Raw genomic sequence first — 18,500 nt, forward strand, 5'->3', positions numbered from 1 at the left:
AACAGCAGTTATAACAAGGCCCAGGAACTTGATCCAGCTGTTTGAAAAAAGACCCTCCCTCTACCCCCACAACAGTGCAGAAAACTGGAGTTTGAGCTCATCATGCTCAAGGAACGGGGTCTAAGTATTGCTTGTGGTGCCACAAACTGCACAACCCATTCACTGTGCCGCAAATTAGCAGCATGGAGGGGTTTTTTTGACACCAGGATATCCTGGTGTCAAAAAAAAAACAAACCCCAAAAAACACGGTGCTGAAAAAAGAGGTGTGGCACATGTGGCAGCGCATGCACCAGCAGAAAGGGAGCCTGGCCAGCCAGAGCCATGTTCTGGCTGCTGGCCAGACTCCAACCAGTGAGATCACTGCCACTGCTGCCCTGGGAGGCCCCCAGGACCCCAGATAAGGCTGCTGTTGCCAGCAAAGGTGCACCAGCCTCCCTTATCCTACCTCCCCTACCTCAGATTTGTGCTACTGCTATTTTTGCTGCAGCAACCACACCACTGCCTGTGGGGACATACCCAGAATGTCCATTGGTAAGTACACATGGATGGACATCCCCACCCCAAAACGCATGTCCCTTTACACTGTTCTTATGGGGGAGCCTTTTCACTCTCACTTTGCCCCAGGGCAGATGACTGTGCAAGGCAGTGGGAAATGAGACCAAACCATGCTCACAGCTTTCTTACCCAACTGAGTGAGCCTCCACCTCCTTCCCCCAAACCCCGAAGTCACCACATTTCCCATGGTCTCTAACTTAGAGCTCATCCACACATCCTGCAAACAACATGGAGCCCTACTGGGTTGGTATGCAACTTTCCATGATTCCTCAGTGCAGCCAGAGAGGGGAGGGCCCAGTACCTCAAACCTAGAGAAGCCTCTTTGCTTTGCTGCCGAGAGTGTATGCAATGGGTATGCTATGGGTACTCACCACCCTCTTGTCAGGAACCCGCTGGGTGAACACCTGTACAGCCGCCAAGATTTTCCCAGGACAGGACCAAGGACAAGAGAAGTCCCCACACACAGCAAGCAGAGTCTCACCTACAGGCGGAAGGTGAAAAGAGTGAGTGATGGGAGTGGATGTTCCCCAGACAACATACAGTGACACTCAGGAGTCTTTTTTCCCTGCACTGCTTCCCCTTTGCTCCTGAGGTAGGAGGTCCATATCCCCTTCCCTGGGCCCAACAGAGTTCCCAGCACCAGAGGAAGGAAAGCTGGTGAACAGGAGCTCTGTATCATATTGCTAGAAGACAGAAAACCTGGATCTAGCAGGCTGAGAAATTCATCAGTCCTTGTACAGGAGACCTCCATGTCAGGGTACCTGTGTGGGCAGTGGCCTATCCACCTCAGAGGCGACTACTACTCAGAGAAGTCAACCAGTGATGCCATTTCCCAGGAAATTGCTGTAACCATCATGTTACTAGCCACCAGCTAGAGAGGTGACAGGAACCACATGTGCACTGGGACTGTGCCACGTGCCTGCCCCAGTCCCCCACCAGGGCCAGTAGCTAGATATCCAGGACATGGAGCAGAGCAGAAGGAGCAAACCAATAGGCAGGAGCAGGCAGGAGGTTCCTCATGAAGCAAACAGACCAGAGCTGCCTAAGGGTGACAGATGTGCCCACTAGAACTGGAGCACCTCTATAATGCTAGCAGGGACCTCCATCAATTAGCTGCACAACCTCCCTGCCTCTGACTCCCCACCACATTGGCCTCAAGTGCTGGATGCTCTCACTCTGCAGTGCTCCCCTTTCTTCCCCTCACTTTACAGGAGAGGCCCAAGATTAGGACCCAGGGTTTACCTGCATGGAGGGGGGGTGTATTTCCATACAGATTCCTAAGTTTGATTTGCACTCAGGGAATGGCCTGGCTGCCTGTGAGATCTGTGCTACACATAGGTAAGCAGCTGCTGTGAAGGGTCCCCGCCTCACTGACACACATATTCTGTACGACACCTTTACAGGTCAAGGACCCTTCCTGCCGGTCTGCAGGGGCACACTGCTGAAATTCCCTACCCCTCACCCTTCCCTTTATGGCTTGTCTAGCAGCCACAGCAGGACGCTGCTGGAGTGTGTCCCCAACCCCATATTGCATACCAAAGTGGCAGAGCCCCCTGGGACATGCCAGCTATTAATGGGGCCCCAGCAGCTGGTAGGAGGTACAGGTGCCTCTACCAGATCTTTTTGGTGGCTTTCCAGCAGGGAAGTGCTAGTCTACCAGTGGAAAAAAGGGGTTCTGCCCTGTGGGCTATCCAGAGATTAAGCTATCTTGTATAGCCCTGGCCCTAAAGGCATTACTAGCCCTCATCCTTGTTTTGGCTATGTCAAAAAGTGAAGGCTGCTGGATAGAAAGTGTGTGGTAGCTCTTCATGCACATGAAAAACAGGCTTGCCATGGGGGTCATGAGAGAAGAGGCGGGGGGGAGGGGTCAGAGTTCAGTAGGTCACAACTCAGGAAGTGTGCTTGCTTGTGTGTGTGAGCTATACACCCATCTCTCCCAGCTGAGACCAATTCAACCCCAACCCCAACTGCCTCACCCACCTGAACCAGCACTTCCATCGAGGTCCCAGAAAACAGGTCCTGCTCCTGCATCCCAAAGAGGTAAGCACTGATATAGGTGAAGCTGCTGCCCAGCAGGGTCACGATGTTTAGATTGGGACTGGACATCTTCACAATCCTCCAGGGAACAGAGCGACAGTTACGAGAAGGACAGTTCACTTCACAAGTGGAGCTGGGCCACCCGCCATGGCATTAATACATGCCAGTAAGGAGGCCCTCTGACTTGGCTACTGCTGCCCCCCTGAAACAGCTTCCCCTACACATCTGATGAGCTTCTGCAGTTACAGCGGCACTACCAGGCCTCCATTATTGGTGCAGTCGAATACCTCACTATCCTCAATGTATGGGTCTTCCTGACACTCCTGGTATCCCCATTTTACAGTCCAGAGAGATGAGTACTGGAATCAATGCTGCTATGGGAACACATGTGCACTTCCCTATACTAAGTTCCATCTTGCTTGTTTGGGTACCAGCAGAGAGCAGCGTAGACAGGGTATCACATGCACTGGTCACCCAGTAAAGGCCCATGCTGGAGCCAGCACTGCCACAGCTTCCCTGTGATCAGTACACTTGCCCACTGAGCTAGGGTGAATCTCTGTGCCCTGCAGCCACCTCTCTCATGCACACTGCACAGACATGGCTGACGTGGCCTACCCAAAGTCATGCAGGAAATCTGTTGTGTGTGAACATGCTTCTCCCAGGCTCTACTCTGAACCTCACTTCTCTATCACAGGAGGGCAGGTGTCAGAGAGAGAAAACCCATGATAGAATAACCAATGGCCTCACTCCAGTTCTTCATTTGCTAGTGCTGTATTTGGCTTACTTTCCAGTGCCCCAAGTGAGGAGGCTTTAATCCCTTCCCTTAAAGAAGCCACACCACAGTTCAAACTGTTTTCCCCAATAGTCAGCCTACAGCTCCCCTCCTTTCACTTCCACCCCTGACTTTTGGTTGCCCCTATCAGTAGGACAGCAAGTAAATCTTCCCCAACCTTTTCACCCCTCAGATCCCTGCTGACTGGCAACATGGCACACTCCTTGGTCACTCCTGTCAGACAAGAAATTTTACACTCCAGATCTCACCTCACAAGCCAGACCCTTCATTCTCTGATAATATTTAGTGCTATTCTTCCAACTCTCTCCAGTTTCTTTATATTGTTGAAATGATGGGGAACCCAGAATTCCAGTGTCAGTGTTTCTGCTCCATTCCCTCTATCTCCAGACCTCCACTTAAGCAGGAGATGGGACATTAACTCCATCTTCAACTACATATGGGAGTGAACTTCTTCTGCTTTCCCAGGCTCATCAGCCCAAGCTCCATTTATCTACTTCAGTGCAAGTCAATAAACTGTGTGAGTTAGAGTTTCATGTTGGGAATGTTTTTGAAAGGTTTGTAACCTTTTTCAATAGATTAAAAGCTGCTGCAGAATTTTTAGAGCAGGACAGATGGGCATCAGTCAGGAACAATCCTGCCTTGAGCAGGGGGCTGGACTAGATGACTTCCTGAAATCCCTTTTCAGTCCTACTTTCCTTTGATCCTAATTCCCAGTTTGTTGTAGAATTAAGTAGTGCTCTACCAGCTGTATCTCATGTCCAGGACCCCACTGCAGGATTCTGGGACTAACATACTGTTTAGCACAGAGGGTCCTGGGCAAACTTGGAAAAGTATTGTGATGAACTGGACATAACTACCACCCTTCATTTAAGATAGTTGCTAAAAACAGCTAAGTTCCCAAACGCAATGACAGCTAAAACAAAAGCAGCTTCCACACCAAATGCACTTTCCTGCTCGTCTGGATGCACCTGTGGTCACAGGTTCTATTGGCCAGTGCTTTGTAAAGGTCTGTGTGCATGTGGAAAAATGCAGAAACACCAGAGAAGCAGCAACACAAAAAAGGCAGCCAGAAAATTTCAGACATAGCCAGAGCAAGCAGCAGATATGTGTCAAGAAAAGCTTAAAATGAGACAGATTTGGGGTTAAATATTGGCTGAAAGGGACTTGGGACTGTGAGCAAGGGCACTGACTCTTGGTTGATCCCTGCTGTTTTCAGAGAAACAGGACTTTGCATGTTCCCTGAGAACAAACAAGCCTGCAATGAAACAACTGACTCCCCATCATCCATTTTTCCTCACGCTGGGAACAACAAGGAGACATCCCAAATCTGGCCAACCACTCAGGTCAGAATGGAGCAACTGTATATCAAAAGCACAACTGGCCTGCTGTCATGAAAGGGACTTGGATGTAGTTGAGACTATGGTGTCCTCATTCCCGAAGATGAGTTGCTTGTAGTGATGCCCTCAAACTCTGGAACAAAAGCATCAAGCAGTACTTTCTTTCCACCACTCTGGCTGGTCTGCTTGGCATCCCTGGCAGGGACCTTGGAGATAGCAGCATGAGCTGCTACCCCAGCCAAACTGTCACTACTTGACTTCTGTTCTCATCAGGATTATGAGCAAAAGCACTGCCCTACCAAACCAGGCCTCTGCCTGCCTCATCTAGCAGCTCCTCTTCATGCCCTAGCAGGAAGGACCCAGGGCCTATGCACATTGGCTCCAGCACTGAACAATGCTGGATGTTAGCGAGGAAGAGGGAAGTATGTCCCATCACAAAAGGGTGATATCTCCCAGCCCTCTGCCAATGATCAGTTCACATCCTGGAGCACGAGGAACAAGAGCCATTGGAACAGAGGCCCACAGCTATTGTGGGAGGTCCAGCTTGGAGGGCAGAGCTCAGATAACCTGCCTCCTACCTGTTGTTCCTGAAGCGAATAGTGAAGGCCAAAAAGAAGAGAGCCAGCAGGACTCCACTGGTGAGGAACATCCACACAATCCCCAGCAAGGCAGCAGAGGAGGAGGGGGAGAGGGAGGTCTTCCCACTGCCCGCAGATGTCGTCTGAAGGGAGATAAAGGGTGGAGAGTGTCTGGCAAGATGGCTTTTCTCTGACTGCTGCCATCCTGTGCCCAAGGATCTGATCAAGAGGACAGGCTTTTCTTGCCTCTTACAGCATCACCACATATGCAGGCTGCACTGAGAACTTAACCAACCGTTGTACAGGCTGGAACTCACCTTACTCTCCCACCTCACTCACAGGGCTAGGAGGAACAAATATTGCCTTGCACCACTACAACCAGCACTTGCTATTAGAAACTAAGCATGAAACAGAGTTGGGGACAAAGAAGGAGCCACTGTTAGCCATTCCTTAGCTATACTGGCCCCCAAAATCCTTCTGCAGCAAACATGCACACAGTATAGCTCACAAGGGGCTTTCTGTCACCAAAGTGTTCTCCTGATCCTAAACCAGCCACTCACAAGCCCGAACCCCCTAGACAGGTTAGAGCAGCTTAAAAGGTGCTCTAATCTAAGCCAAGTGCTGGGAGCTCAAAGTTAGAGCAGTTTGGGATGCCATGGGATGGAGCAATACACTGTCCTAGTTCTTTGTATTGCCTGCAATGGGACTGGAGCCTAATGGTAATTACCCAGGCTTGAGCCTATTGGAAAGTTTGCTTATAGGAATGTGACACTGCCAAGGCCATTTACATCAACAGAGGGCAGCTGTGTTGTGGCAGGCAGCCAGGCGCTAAGTGGCTTGTGCCCAGCAATACAGGAAGAAAAGACTCTATAGCTTGGTGCTGATCTACACAGATGTGGTTGCAATATAGAAAGTGGCTTGTTTCTGACTAAGATGTGACACTGGTCTCATCCAGAAGCAAAGTCATTTGCCCTGGGGAACAGGCCTAAAGCACCGCTGCAGGGCTTGCTAAGGAATGAACTGGGGAGGAAGAACGTTCTTACTCAGTCACAGTCTCCCTTCCCTATGCACACACACACTCAAGTCATTCACTGCTTGCTTGGAGGCCAGAGCGGGTCTCTGAATATTGAAGCTGGGGTAAAGGACTCAACAGACAGCAGAAAGGATTCATGGCCAGTGGGCACATACAGAAGCAGCAGCCCCAGCCTGGAATTGGGGGTTTATACTTTTCTTCCAAAACAATACCAAAACGCACGTGAACTGAAACCACCTGTGTTCCATGCCTGAGGGCCCCATTGTCAGGTGCCATCTCAGGGGTGGCAACTTTGAATTAAATCCTTCTTCATTCAACAGCTTTTTGAACAGGTTGGGAATGCAGGAGGCCAAGGGGATGGAAAGCTGTTTCAGGTCCATCTTGGAAGGACTTTTGCACCAGGCCACGGTGGAGGATTCTTTGCAATGACTCAGTCCTGAAAGGTTCCTTACCTGCTCCCTGTATCTACCAGGCCATCACCCAGGCCAGTGCTTGATTCCCTCCCCTCCTCGTGGAAGACTGCCCCATAAACTGAGAGCCAGGGTGGAGAATGTCCTCTAGGTCCTAGGACATTTCCCTAGTACAACTCTGCCCCTCCCTGCTCCTCATAGCCCAAACCTCAGCTCATTCCTACATGCAGAACCTTCTGTTCTAGGGGATGGTGGTGCCCCAAGCAAGACTTTCATACATACAATTGTGACGGTGCAGAGTTCTGGCAAGCTGCTTGGTCTCTGCACCTGGCTGCTCACACTGGAGTCGCTGTCACACAGGTCAGAGCAGTTTAATCCAGGCTCCATAGCACATCCTTGGCCTTCATTCAGCCATTGCTTCTGTGCAGTATGGAGGGCAAGAGTTAGCTGAGAAGTGGCAGGGAGTCCAACCCTTCCCTAAGCTATCATAGGAGCTCAAGTTCCCCCAGGGCCAACAACAGCCTCAAAGGTCACCTGTTCTCCCTGTTGCACGTCTCAAGTATGCAAGGGGACACAGAAGGGCCATGGTGCAGTGGCATCCAGTTCACAAACATCCCCACTCACAACCAGAGCCTGAACGGAGTCAGGAGGAAGCTTTCCAGGCCCTGCAAGCATCCAGGTGTCTGCAGATGCCAATACAAGTCCATGTTAGTCAACGTTACTGCTCCTCTTCACACACCATGGCAATCTTGCCAGTTCACCAGCAGGTGGCAGCCTCCTCCGCTCTTAAATCCCCAAGGCCCCAGCTTCTCCCTGCTTGGCACAGTAAAGAAAACTCCTGGGGGCCACAAAGGAAGCAGGCTGTCATTCACCCTGTCACAGATAAAGAACAGCAATTATTGCAGGCCCTAGTGCCCCATGATGGGCCAGAGAGGAACAAGAGGTTTAAATTCTCAGTATTTCAATACTGATGGTACTGTTATGGCCAATCAAGATCTGGGATCGCACCTAAGGTGGCTGCATGGACACAGCCCTTACTTCCAAGGTCTCAGTGTTCAGATGTTATTAAATCACTTGTAGCTGCTGGAGTCTCCAAGACAGGCAGATGTGGAAATTTGATCTGGGCCTCAGGACTGGGAAGTACTGGCCAGCAGCTTAGCACCAAGCCTGCAGCCAGAAAAACAGCTTAGCTGGGAGGGTGCCCAGCAGTAAGACCTCCCCACTGAGGGTTTCACCCTACCTAGGGCAGAGGGAAAGCACAGCACCCCCAGCTGGCACAGATGTCATAATTTCCTGAAAAGCCACCTTGCCCATAGGCAGAGGCTGAGGGCACCACACTGACCCTACTGTGTGCCTTTCTCTTCTTCCCCGGTGGAAGGGGATCTCAAACCCCATGTAGGTTGCTAAGATGTACAGCTCCTTGAACCAAGTTTTATAGAAAAGCAAGGCTGGAAGGGACCTCAAGCGCTCATTTGGTCCAACCAGGAATCGAACCTGTAACATTAGTGTTATTAGTCCCACCATCTAGCCAATCCCCCGGCAGAATGCCAAAGCTTTACTGGTTCCAGGTGAGGCAGCTGCTGAATCCCTGGAGATTCTCCTTGATCCAGCACAGCACATGGTCATTAAATATGGTTGGCCGAATAGGGAAGGAGTCACTCCTCACCTTGTATGAAGTATGTGCTTAACTGCTCAGCTGTCTCAGGGTCCCAGCAATGGCCACACTCAAAGACAACTCAAAAGTCTCATGTCCCTGTTAACTCTCTTGCAGGCCTGGCTGCCCAGTGTTCTACACTGCATCCCTGTGATGGCTCCCCTCTGCACCTTCATTTCTGTTCCTTATTTGATCCTTGGCCACGGGGATGTACTGGTCCCCATTACCATGCTACACATGAGGTCTTACCCCCATATATCTGTATTCAATTAGCACTGCCCCCCTGAGAAGCAATAGATTGTTATTTATTGTTGGGTCATAGGAATAGTTTTGGTGAAGACACAGTTTAGATTCTTCTCCCAGACACTGCTTATCAGCTGGGTATCTGTGATGCTAGTCTCACTATGCTGTCAGATGCATTAGCATTCAGGTAGCTTTTCATCAGTCCATGATGGTCTATGTACCTGAGCTAAAAATTAATGGCCTTTGCTGAGAAATATTGTCAAATCCTGAGATCCTTACTCAGGCAAACCCCCTACTGACTTCAGCGAGTGAAGAAGGGCTGAGATACAACTGAGGAATGGTGCGGAGATGTGCCACACATTTACTTTGCTTTCTGTTAGTAAAGGCTTAGATATCCTCAGAAGCTAGAAGACAAGATTCTCGGCTAGGGCAAACCAATCTACACCTCCTAAAAGTCTGCCCCCAAACAGATATCATGATCAAAGGCAGGGTTATCCACATGGATGAGGCATCCATTCTGCAGTGGAACTGAGCCCCACCTCTTTGCACCCCAAAGTGGAAGCCTTTAACAAATAAAGTAGCCCTCAAGCTAGGTACCCTATACGAGCCTTATTATTACTAGTCTTGTACTCCTGAATTGTGAACACAATATAGGTTCTTCTCCTTCTGAGGCTTCCCATACAACGACCAACAGGAGCCTGGTCTTTTCAAATACTCTGCTTCTGAGACTTCAACTCCTCCCAGGAACATATCCTAGGACCAGCATTTTGGGTTCCTATGCAATTAATTTTAGAAGGTTATATGCTACTGACAGGCTGGACAGCAGAAGACAGATACTGCTGTGGGAAAATCTAGCTGATGTGCAGGGCACCAGATATCACGGTGATGATGGTATTGAGACTGATAGAGATAGCAGGAAACAGGCATGCCTACAATGTAATTAATGTCACCAGTCACATCTGTTCGTGCTCCTGCTTTGCTTATGGAATTTTCTTGGCCTATGAAGAGGTTAGGAAATTTAGTGAAGCCATGCTGACAGGGAGTCAGACACAGCAAGCACATACAGGTGTGTGTGTGTGCATGCACGTATATGCATGCATGCACGTGGGGGGGAGGGATGCTCACTGTGACTCCCAGTCCTCTCCAATCTCAGTAGAGGTGTGTGAACCAGAGGCCAAACCCTTTGATTCTTCAACAACCACCATCCTCCCTACAATGCAAGCCTTCCTAGGAATCTCTGGAGGAAAATCACTTGGCAAGGAGGTATTGGCATTTCCTAGGTAGGGTTCAGTCCGGGCCAGACAGAGGGTGCAGTTTCAGTGACAGGACCATATACTTTTAAAAGAAAAAAAAACACCCCTCTTTATGCCCAGAGGTCTCACCCCAGCAGATGCACACATCCAACAGCAGCTGGCCAAGCGCTCCTGCCAGCGTGCAGCAGATTCACAGCAAGAATGCAAGTGCTCACAGCTTTATTTTAAAAACCAAAATTTCCTCCCCTGAGTCAAAGCTCATGCTCCTCACAGAAGGAACGAACTGTGCACGTGGCCATCAGCACTGCAAAGGCACCCATGCAATTCAAGATCATACCTGGTAGCACAATTCCACCTGAAGCTTCCAGGCCCCCTGGGTACCCTTCTGCCAGCAGGCCCTTGTGGCTGTGACAAGCCACATGAGCCCTTCCCCTGCCCAAACCCCCAAAGTCAGAGGGCTCCCTTCTGTGCTAAGCTGTTTGGTATCACCTGAAAGTCAAAAGAACAGCTAAGGAAATACTCAGCAAATGGCTTCCCTCACAAGCAGGCCAAAGGACAGCAGGGCCATCCACCAACAAGCAAGAGAAGGAAGGAAAACCCTGAATTGCGGGGACAGCTCTGCTCTAGGAAATGACAATGTGGGAAAGCAGAGCCCAAATGGGGCTCCACATTCCTGCGGGTGGCTGTTCCTCAGCAGGCGATCACAAACCTTAAAAACCTCCCTATTGAAAACCCTTTCATGCAGTTATGCAAATGGCCATAGTGCAATCTGGAGGAAAGCTGGTCACCAAGGACAATTAGCTCTCGTTAGTATGCAATAAAGCGAGCACTAGCTTTATCATGGGCATCGCCACAAGGCAACAGCCACTTCCATTTGGGCTCCATCCGTTAATGAGAGCAGGCGGAAACCATGCTGCTCCCTTTCAATGTGCGGAGCCTGGGAAGGCAAGGAACGTCAATCATGCTTCAGGACACAGCTGGGCAAAGCTCCTTAAATGCCCTGAAGACAGAGCTCCTAGGGCAGGTCCCCTGTGGGACTCCCACAGTTTCAGCGTGGGTCACTTTGATCAGCATCCAGAAGTGGGGCTGGTGCACTGCCAGCCAAAAGTCATGGCTGTTCCAGTTTCCAGGAGGTCACCACAGCTGCCATCTTGCCAGCTACCACCAAACCAGGGTGGGGCTGGGGCAAAATTTGCCTGGCAAACCCCTGAGGGCTGTGAGAACCACAGGTAGTGAAGCAGGGCCTAGAGCCAATGCTGAGCTGGTGCCAGCATGCACCAGGTTAACAAGTGTGGCACAAATGTATGTGCATTTGCAAGGCCCTCCAGGGGACACCTCTTTCTTGTTCACTATAGGGGAAGCAGTATCCCCTCCCTTCCTCCAAATCCTAGAAGTCTCTTCCACTGCAGCAAAGAATGAGCTCCCTGGGGTACTAGAGAAAGATGGTCTTCTCAGCTCAACTCCCTTGTTTGTACCAGAAAATCTATGAAACTCCTGGCAGACTTTTACTGCTCAGTCCTAGGAATGAAATGGCAGAAGACCCCAACCACTAGGGGATGGCTCCTACCTTCCAAGACAAGCGGGGCTGTGGATTCACAGAACTCAAGAGATCCTGTGGGCAATGCCAATGGGTTACTTTTAAGGATGAGATGGTTGCTCATTTACTGTTGAGCTTTTGGCTGAAACATTTACCTGAACACGCAAGAAAGAGTTTTGATGCTAGAAACCATCATGGCCCCATTTCAAGTTTCAAATTAAAATTTCAATAACGATCCACGATAACTTCTAGAACCTCAAAAACTAAGTGAACAGAACAGACTAACAAGGTTTTTTTCATGTTTATCCAGAATGCTAGGAAACATTAGGATGGTAAAATTTTTCCCAGGCTGGTTTTCACTCTAAATAACTGCAGAAATGTGAGTGCTGCTGAACAATATAGCAAAAGGAGAACTAAACTAGCATTTAGCTGTTAAGTATTTGGTCTCTGACTCAACAGGCCAGAAGCTAAGAAGAAAAAAATGAAAGAATAGCCTGCAGTAAAGAAGAAGTAAAGTAAATCCATCCAGGAAGAGCATGCACCAACTGCAGATGCTTCCCAGCCTGATGAAAGGTACTTATACCCAAAAGCTTGCAAAGAATAATTTTTTCAACTATCTGAGTTGGTCTAATAAAAGATATCAGATATACCCGAAGAACTGTATCTGTCTATGTCCTTAGACCAACATGGCTACAACTTATACCCCTGCAGTAAAAAACACATTCTTCTAAAGCAGAAGTAAAACCAGTGGTAGGCAGCAGATGGAAAGTACCCATGCTCATCTCATAAGGTGCCAAAAATGTCTTTCTTTGGATTCTTCAAGATCAAAGGTGTCACTGAATGAAACTTCGTTTATTGGAAGTGGATGACCAGCAACAATGATGGATATGATTATCTTGCAAAGACATTTTGATGCCCTAACTGATTTTAAAAATTGTGTAAATTTGTGTTCCACGCTCTCACTTTCATTTGGATACCATTTTGTTTGCTTTTTTGAAAACCATCACCACCCTCCAAATATCATAGAGGCTAAGATTGAGAGAACCTATAAAACTGACACAAAATATAGGAGCCCAAAATAGGAAGAAGAGTAATAAACAGGCCTGACAGAAGGTAAATCCAAGTTCCTCCCTTTTTACCCATCAGTTGAAACAGAGCATCCAGACTTCTTCTGCTTGTGAAGGAGACTTTGTCATAGTTCAGTTGGTCAAAGAATGAAAAAGCAAAGAAGTAGTCACAGAAGACAGAACAGTTGAATTCAGATATATATCATTTTAAAAAACACACCCTGCACTCCTATTTACCCACCATAGCAGGGTATGCCATGAAGAGGGTGGATAAACCTGACCCCTCAAGCAGAAATCCACTGGGACCTTCAGTGCACAGAAGAGAGGGCAATGGTGCACGCATGCTCATGCACCACGCTGCCCAGCAGGGGGCAGTACGGTGTACATCACCAGTGCCATTATACACCGTGGATGTAGAGGAACCCTGGGAGAACAAGACTCACCAAGACAGTTGCACATGGCAGGGAAGAAAAAGCATGAAATACTAGCAAGCAGCAGCAACAAGGCAAACTACACATTACAGCTCACCAGCCCATCTCATGTCTGGCCTCCTACACCTGCTCCAGGCTTCCTTACTCCACAGACATGGTGAATATCACCAGGACTATAAATATTTCAGTGGTTTCAGACTTTGGGCCCGGCATCCTTCTCCCCCACTCCCATGAATATTTAAAGATCTCTATAGTGCAGAGCCCCACATATTCTGCTCAGAAGAGTCATAGCAAATAAAGGCTGGCACTTGTGCTGTGCAATTTTGCAGGACAAAGACACAGCAGGATGCTGTGTTGTAATAGTGTGACTCTTACACCTACCCACAATGGCATTGAGTCAACTTGGCATGACCTTTATATTCACACTGGGATGCAACCACAGGTGTACTACCTTAGAATCACAGAAAATGAGGGTTGGAAGGGACCTCAGGAGGTCATCTAGTCCAACCCCCTGCTCAAAGTAGGACCAGCCCCAACTAGATCATCCCACCAGGGCTTTGTCAAGCCAGGCCTTAAAAACCTCCAAGGATGGAGATTCCACAACCTCTCTGGGTAACCTGTGCCATGCTTCATCACCCTCCTAGTGAGAAAGTTTTTCTTAATATCCAACCTAAACCATCCCAATATCAAACCTAAACTTGTCATCATCATGCCTCCATATTCTAGGTCTGAGATCCTTGGCCAGCCATTGCTTCTCTACAGTCTTCCAAGGCACTTGACATGGCCTGTGATGTCCTTCAGTAGGGCAGATCCTGCTGCCTCCATGACGTCACAAGCAGTCTCACTGCCTTCAGTGGATTTAGCACAAGTGTAACTAACCTGCACAGAGGGATTATGTGAGAAGGCACAGAAGAGGATGGCCTACAATTCCTTCTCCCTTAGCTCCTCCATCTCTGCAGGGTAACGGAAGTACAATGTACTATCACCTGATTACTTATTTGGCTATTGTTCAGAGTAGAACTGTGCTCCGAGAACTTTCTATTTTAAACTGGCATAAAGGGACAATTGCTTTTTTTCCCCCATGAGATCCTTCACAACAGTATCATCGCATCTGAGGCATAATTAGGTCTCTCTAATTATTCCACAAGCTGGCTTAAGCAGGTACACAGCTGCACAAAACAGATGGTATGGGTTTCAGGACAGGTGGTAACCCTAAGAAACGCATCTCTTTTCAGGGCAGGGCAGCTGTGGAACTTGGGTGCCAACTACATTATTGACAGACGCAGCGAAAAGGAGGCTCACGTTCCATAGCTACATCAGCTCTGCGGGCCTGGCAGAGTGAATGTGTTTTTTGGCTGACCAAGACAAATGCAGTAGATCCATGGATTTCAAAGCCAAAAGGGAAGACTATGGTTTGCTTAGTCAGGCTCATAGCACTTCCTCATGAAGCCTCAATCAAAGTCTATATCTGTGTGTTAGAGTATAGTCTCCACCCCTCAGTGGCCCTATGGGCAACAGTACTGAAGAAGAAATCCACCATCACACTTCACTCTCCCTGTCAAGCTCAGTTTAATTTAACATCTTAATTTCCTGCAGCTACAAGCAACACTGGAGGGACTTGCAGGCAATGTGCTGCCCGTGAGCCATGAGTTGTGGACCACCGTGGCACAGCTCAGCGAGACTCAGTGCATGGGGCTCTTGGTGGTTGTACACCCATGCTCAGGCAGTAACTGCAGGGAGTGGGTATATGTATAATAGATCGGTACGAAATGCAGCTGCACTGGATCTATCAGGTGACAGAAGAGAAACACGGGATGCATACACAATGCAGGTTGTAATGCAACACTTGCTGCCCCTGCCAGACAGCTTCGAGTTATGGGGGGATCTAATTTCCTGCCCACAATGGATTCAGTGGCCGGCTGCTGCACCACCCCATCAGTCTGCAAACTGCCCAGGCATGCAATGGAAAAGCCAGACCTAGGCAAAGACTCCTGAAAATGCCATGGTCTCATACTGTGCTGTGCTGCCCGGTCAGGTCCGAAGTGCTTTATTTATCAAGCTCCCACTGGGCTTGCCACAAAAACTCACACTGACAGTCCAGTGTTAAAAATCACATCATCTCCTCTCTCTTGCCCTGTTTTCTCAATGCGGATGGATGCAGTGGAACTTTATAGACAGCAGGTTGCTGACATCCCTTTCTGCACCTTGCTCCAGGAGGCTGGCCGAGGCGAAAGCTTTATATAAAAAAAAGCAGGCAAATGGCCCTGCAACATCACTTCTTGCTTGCAGAGCTTCTTGCAAGAGTGTCTCCGTGTCCGCAGAATCTCCCTACGAACACGGGATTGCTTTTAATGTCTGCAAGTGCTTTGAGTGAGGGGATCCCAGCTGCTTTGCACCCCGCTCCCTCCTAGACATGCGGGGTGTTTCCAGCCCCCCGCCAGCACTGCGGCTACAACACCATCACTCCTTAAGCCTGTTGCCTTTCTATTTTTCAAAGCAACCACCCCAAAAAGCTCCTGGTGGGCCCTCGCTGGGCTGTCTGCGTGTGGGGCATTTGTCTTATTACATGCACCCACCCTCAGCTCCGTGCCAAGGCCGGGTTCTCGCTTCTGCACCTCCAGAAGGGGCTGAAGCCTCGCTGGGCTGCCCACACCGAGCGAACTGGGGGGCACAGCCACAGGCTGCCCTCCCCTGTGTCCCCCCAGCCCGCAGCTGGCACAGGCCCCCGGGGCAGCATCACAGCCTGCCTCCCAGGAGCGCTCAGCCGCCTTCATCCCAGGGGGGCAGCCCTGGAGAGCCCCTCCCCGACGCCCCTCAGCAATGCAAACAGCCCCACTTTTCTTTTTTAAGAGCCATGCCTGGGCTCCCGCAGTTTCCGAGGCGGGCAGCCCCCAGCCCGAGAGCCCGCCCGGGGCGGCGGCACTCACCGTCCGGCCGCGCCGCAGCTCCTCCGGGCGCGGGGCCGAGCCGAGCCGAGCCGAGCAGGGGCCGCCCCCTGCCTGCACCGCCCCTGGCTCCACCTGCCCCGGCCCCGCCCGCACAGCAGCCTCGGAGGGACCCGCGCCCCCCTTGGCACGCGCTGGCCCAGACCCCCCTCTGAGCCCCAGACAGCTCCCCCCCCACGCCCCGGCCTCGCTTGGGCTCTTGTCTGAACTCCCTCAGGCCCCTGGCCCTGAGGGGGAGCTCGACAAAGCCCTGGCTGGGATGGCCTCGCGGGGGGTCTGGTCCTGCTTTGAGCAGGGGGTCGGACAGGAGCGGAGTTTCTCAACCCAAAAGTGGGTCGCGAGAATATAGGGAAGGAACCAACTTGAAAAAGGGATTCTCCTTTAACGAAGAAAAAGGTGGGAATCTGGGCCTGCGAGGGCTGCTCGGGGCCTGCCCTGCCTCACTCAGGGGGCGCGGGGGCGGGACTGCCCATCGATGTTTACGAATGGGTCCTGGTACAAAAAAGGTTGAGAAGCACTGGGCTAGATGACCTTCTGGCATGAATGATATGTTCCCTGGGCAGCTGGGGGCATGGCCCTAACGGGAGTGCAGTGGTGGTAAGCAGGGGAGCTCCCGCAGACGCCATGCCCCCACAGCTGCCCAGGGCAGGGGAGTGCTGACCAGGCATAGGTGGCGCCTTTTTGTAGGGGGTGCAGTGCCACATGGAAGGGGTGCACGTGCACCTGCATGCAGCCCCTATGCGTCACCCCTACCTCTTATGAGTGTATGAGGGGGCACAGATGCCAGCTGGGCTCGCAGGAGGTGTAACAAGGGCAGGGAGAATGGGCACAGCCATGCACAATGAGGGGATGCTGCTTTGTGGAGGCTTTTGAGGTGTCCATGTGGCCTTGTTCCAGTTCAGAATAATGCCCCCCTCCAGATTTCAGAGCTCCCCAGGAACAGAAACAGAAGGAACCCACATTTTTTAGTGTTGAGCAACACTTTTTGTTTCAGTTTCACTTTCTGCTATTATTTCTCTCACTGTTAATAATGTTGGGTGATATAAAGCAGGTGGAAGGCAGGGCAGAGTTGCACTGGGTAGACCAGTGATTCCCAACTAGGGTGCCAAGGCAGCCAGGGGTGCCACAAGATCCTGCTGTTTGGAGGAGCAAGAAGAGTTTGTCAGCAGATGCATGACAAACAGAACCAAGGGGGTGATACTTCCCCTCTGTCGGGCACTGGTTAGATTGCAGTTGGAGTACTGTGTCCAGTTTTGGGCGCCATACTTGAAGAGGGATGTGGATAACTTGGAGAGGGTCCAGAGAAAGGCCACTCGTATGGTTAAGGGCATGCAGGCCACGCCCTACAAGGAGAGACTAGGGTACCTGGACCTCTTCAGCCTCCGCAAGAGAAGGTTGACAGGCGACCTTGTGGCTGCCTACAAATTCATCATGGGGGCACAGAAGGGAATTGGTGAGGCTCTACTCATGAAGGCACCCCCGGGGGTCACAAGAAATACTGGCCGTAAGCTAGCAGAGAGCAGATTTAGACTGGACATTAGGAGGAACTTCTTCACAGTTAGAGTGGCCAAGGTCTGGAACGGGCTCCCAAGGGAGGTGGTGCTCTCCCCTACCCTGGGGGTCTTTAAGAGGAGGTTGGATGGGCATCTGGCTGGGGTCATCTGAACCCAGCACTCTTTCCTGTATATGCAGGGGCTTGGACTTGATGATCTATTGAGGTCCCTTCCAACCCTAACATCTATGAATCTATGAGGTGGCAAGATAGAAGAAACTACAGAGAGAGGTCTCTGGCAGTTGGCAGAGTGAGCGGACTGAGGGGAGAAACCACTGCCCAGCCCCTCTGCAAGGAGGCAAACACTATAACAAATTAATTAACTTTTAAAATGGGGTACTCCTCAATTCACAAAAGTTAGGGAGGGGTGCCTTGAGTCTAATGGGGTGCATCAAATCTAAAAGCATTGAGAACCACTGGCATAGACTAACTCAGTGGTTCTCTACCTTTTGGGTCTCATTTGTGCTGTTTTCTGAACTCCAGTCCCCCCTGGCCTTGAGGAGAGGGCATAGCATTTCTTGAGGCACCCCTCACTGGACTCGAGGCACCCCTTCATAACTTTTGTGAACTGAGTGGCACCTGCTTTCAAAAACTAGCATATATATCAGTGCTTACTTCCTTGCAGAGGGGCTGGGTAGAGGAGGTTTGGGATAACCCAAGGCAGGGACAAGCCTGATCCTGGCTTATTTGTTTAGCCTATTTGCTTATACCTCTCTTATCTTATCACACCTCCAGACAGCCTTCAAAGGATCCAGGATCCAGCACTTCGGTGGAGAATCACTTGACTAAATAAATCAGAGATGCAGAAGCCTTCATAAGTAGAAGTTTACTTTATCAGACGCTATGTCTGATTTAGTTAGTCTGTTAGGTGCAAATCTACCTTACATTCTGCCTGACTTCAGACTAACAGAGCAGAGGTGAATTTACACTTGGTGAATGTCATAGAAACCATAGTTTCATAATTGGTAGGGTTGGAAGGGAGCTGAGCAGATTATCAAGTCTGACCCCCTGCCAAGGCAGGAAAAAGTACTGGGGTCAAACCAAATGAATGGCAAGATTTAATTTGGCTATGTTG

General features: G+C 50.1%; 1 protein-coding gene across 1 annotated transcript in view; it reads right to left on the reverse strand.

The window, feature by feature from the left end:
- The window catches only part of GPR156 (G protein-coupled receptor 156), a 30,992-nt gene extending 15,107 nt beyond the window's left edge, over positions 1 to 15,885 (reverse strand). The window contains 6 exon segments of the mRNA XM_090057105.1: positions 927 to 961; positions 964 to 1,036; positions 2,536 to 2,671; positions 5,301 to 5,443; positions 7,026 to 7,163; positions 15,856 to 15,885. Coding sequence (XP_089913231.1) covers positions 927 to 961; positions 964 to 1,036; positions 2,536 to 2,671; positions 5,301 to 5,443; positions 7,026 to 7,130 — 492 coding nt within the window. The 5' untranslated portion in view covers positions 7,131 to 7,163; positions 15,856 to 15,885.
- Positions 15,886 to 18,500: the final 2,615 nt, after the last annotated feature.

This window comes from Crocodylus siamensis, chromosome 1 (assembly GCF_052110815.1).
Source record: "Crocodylus siamensis isolate JL-2025a chromosome 1, ASM5211081v1, whole genome shotgun sequence".
Taxonomy (NCBI): domain Eukaryota; kingdom Metazoa; phylum Chordata; order Crocodylia; family Crocodylidae; genus Crocodylus; species Crocodylus siamensis.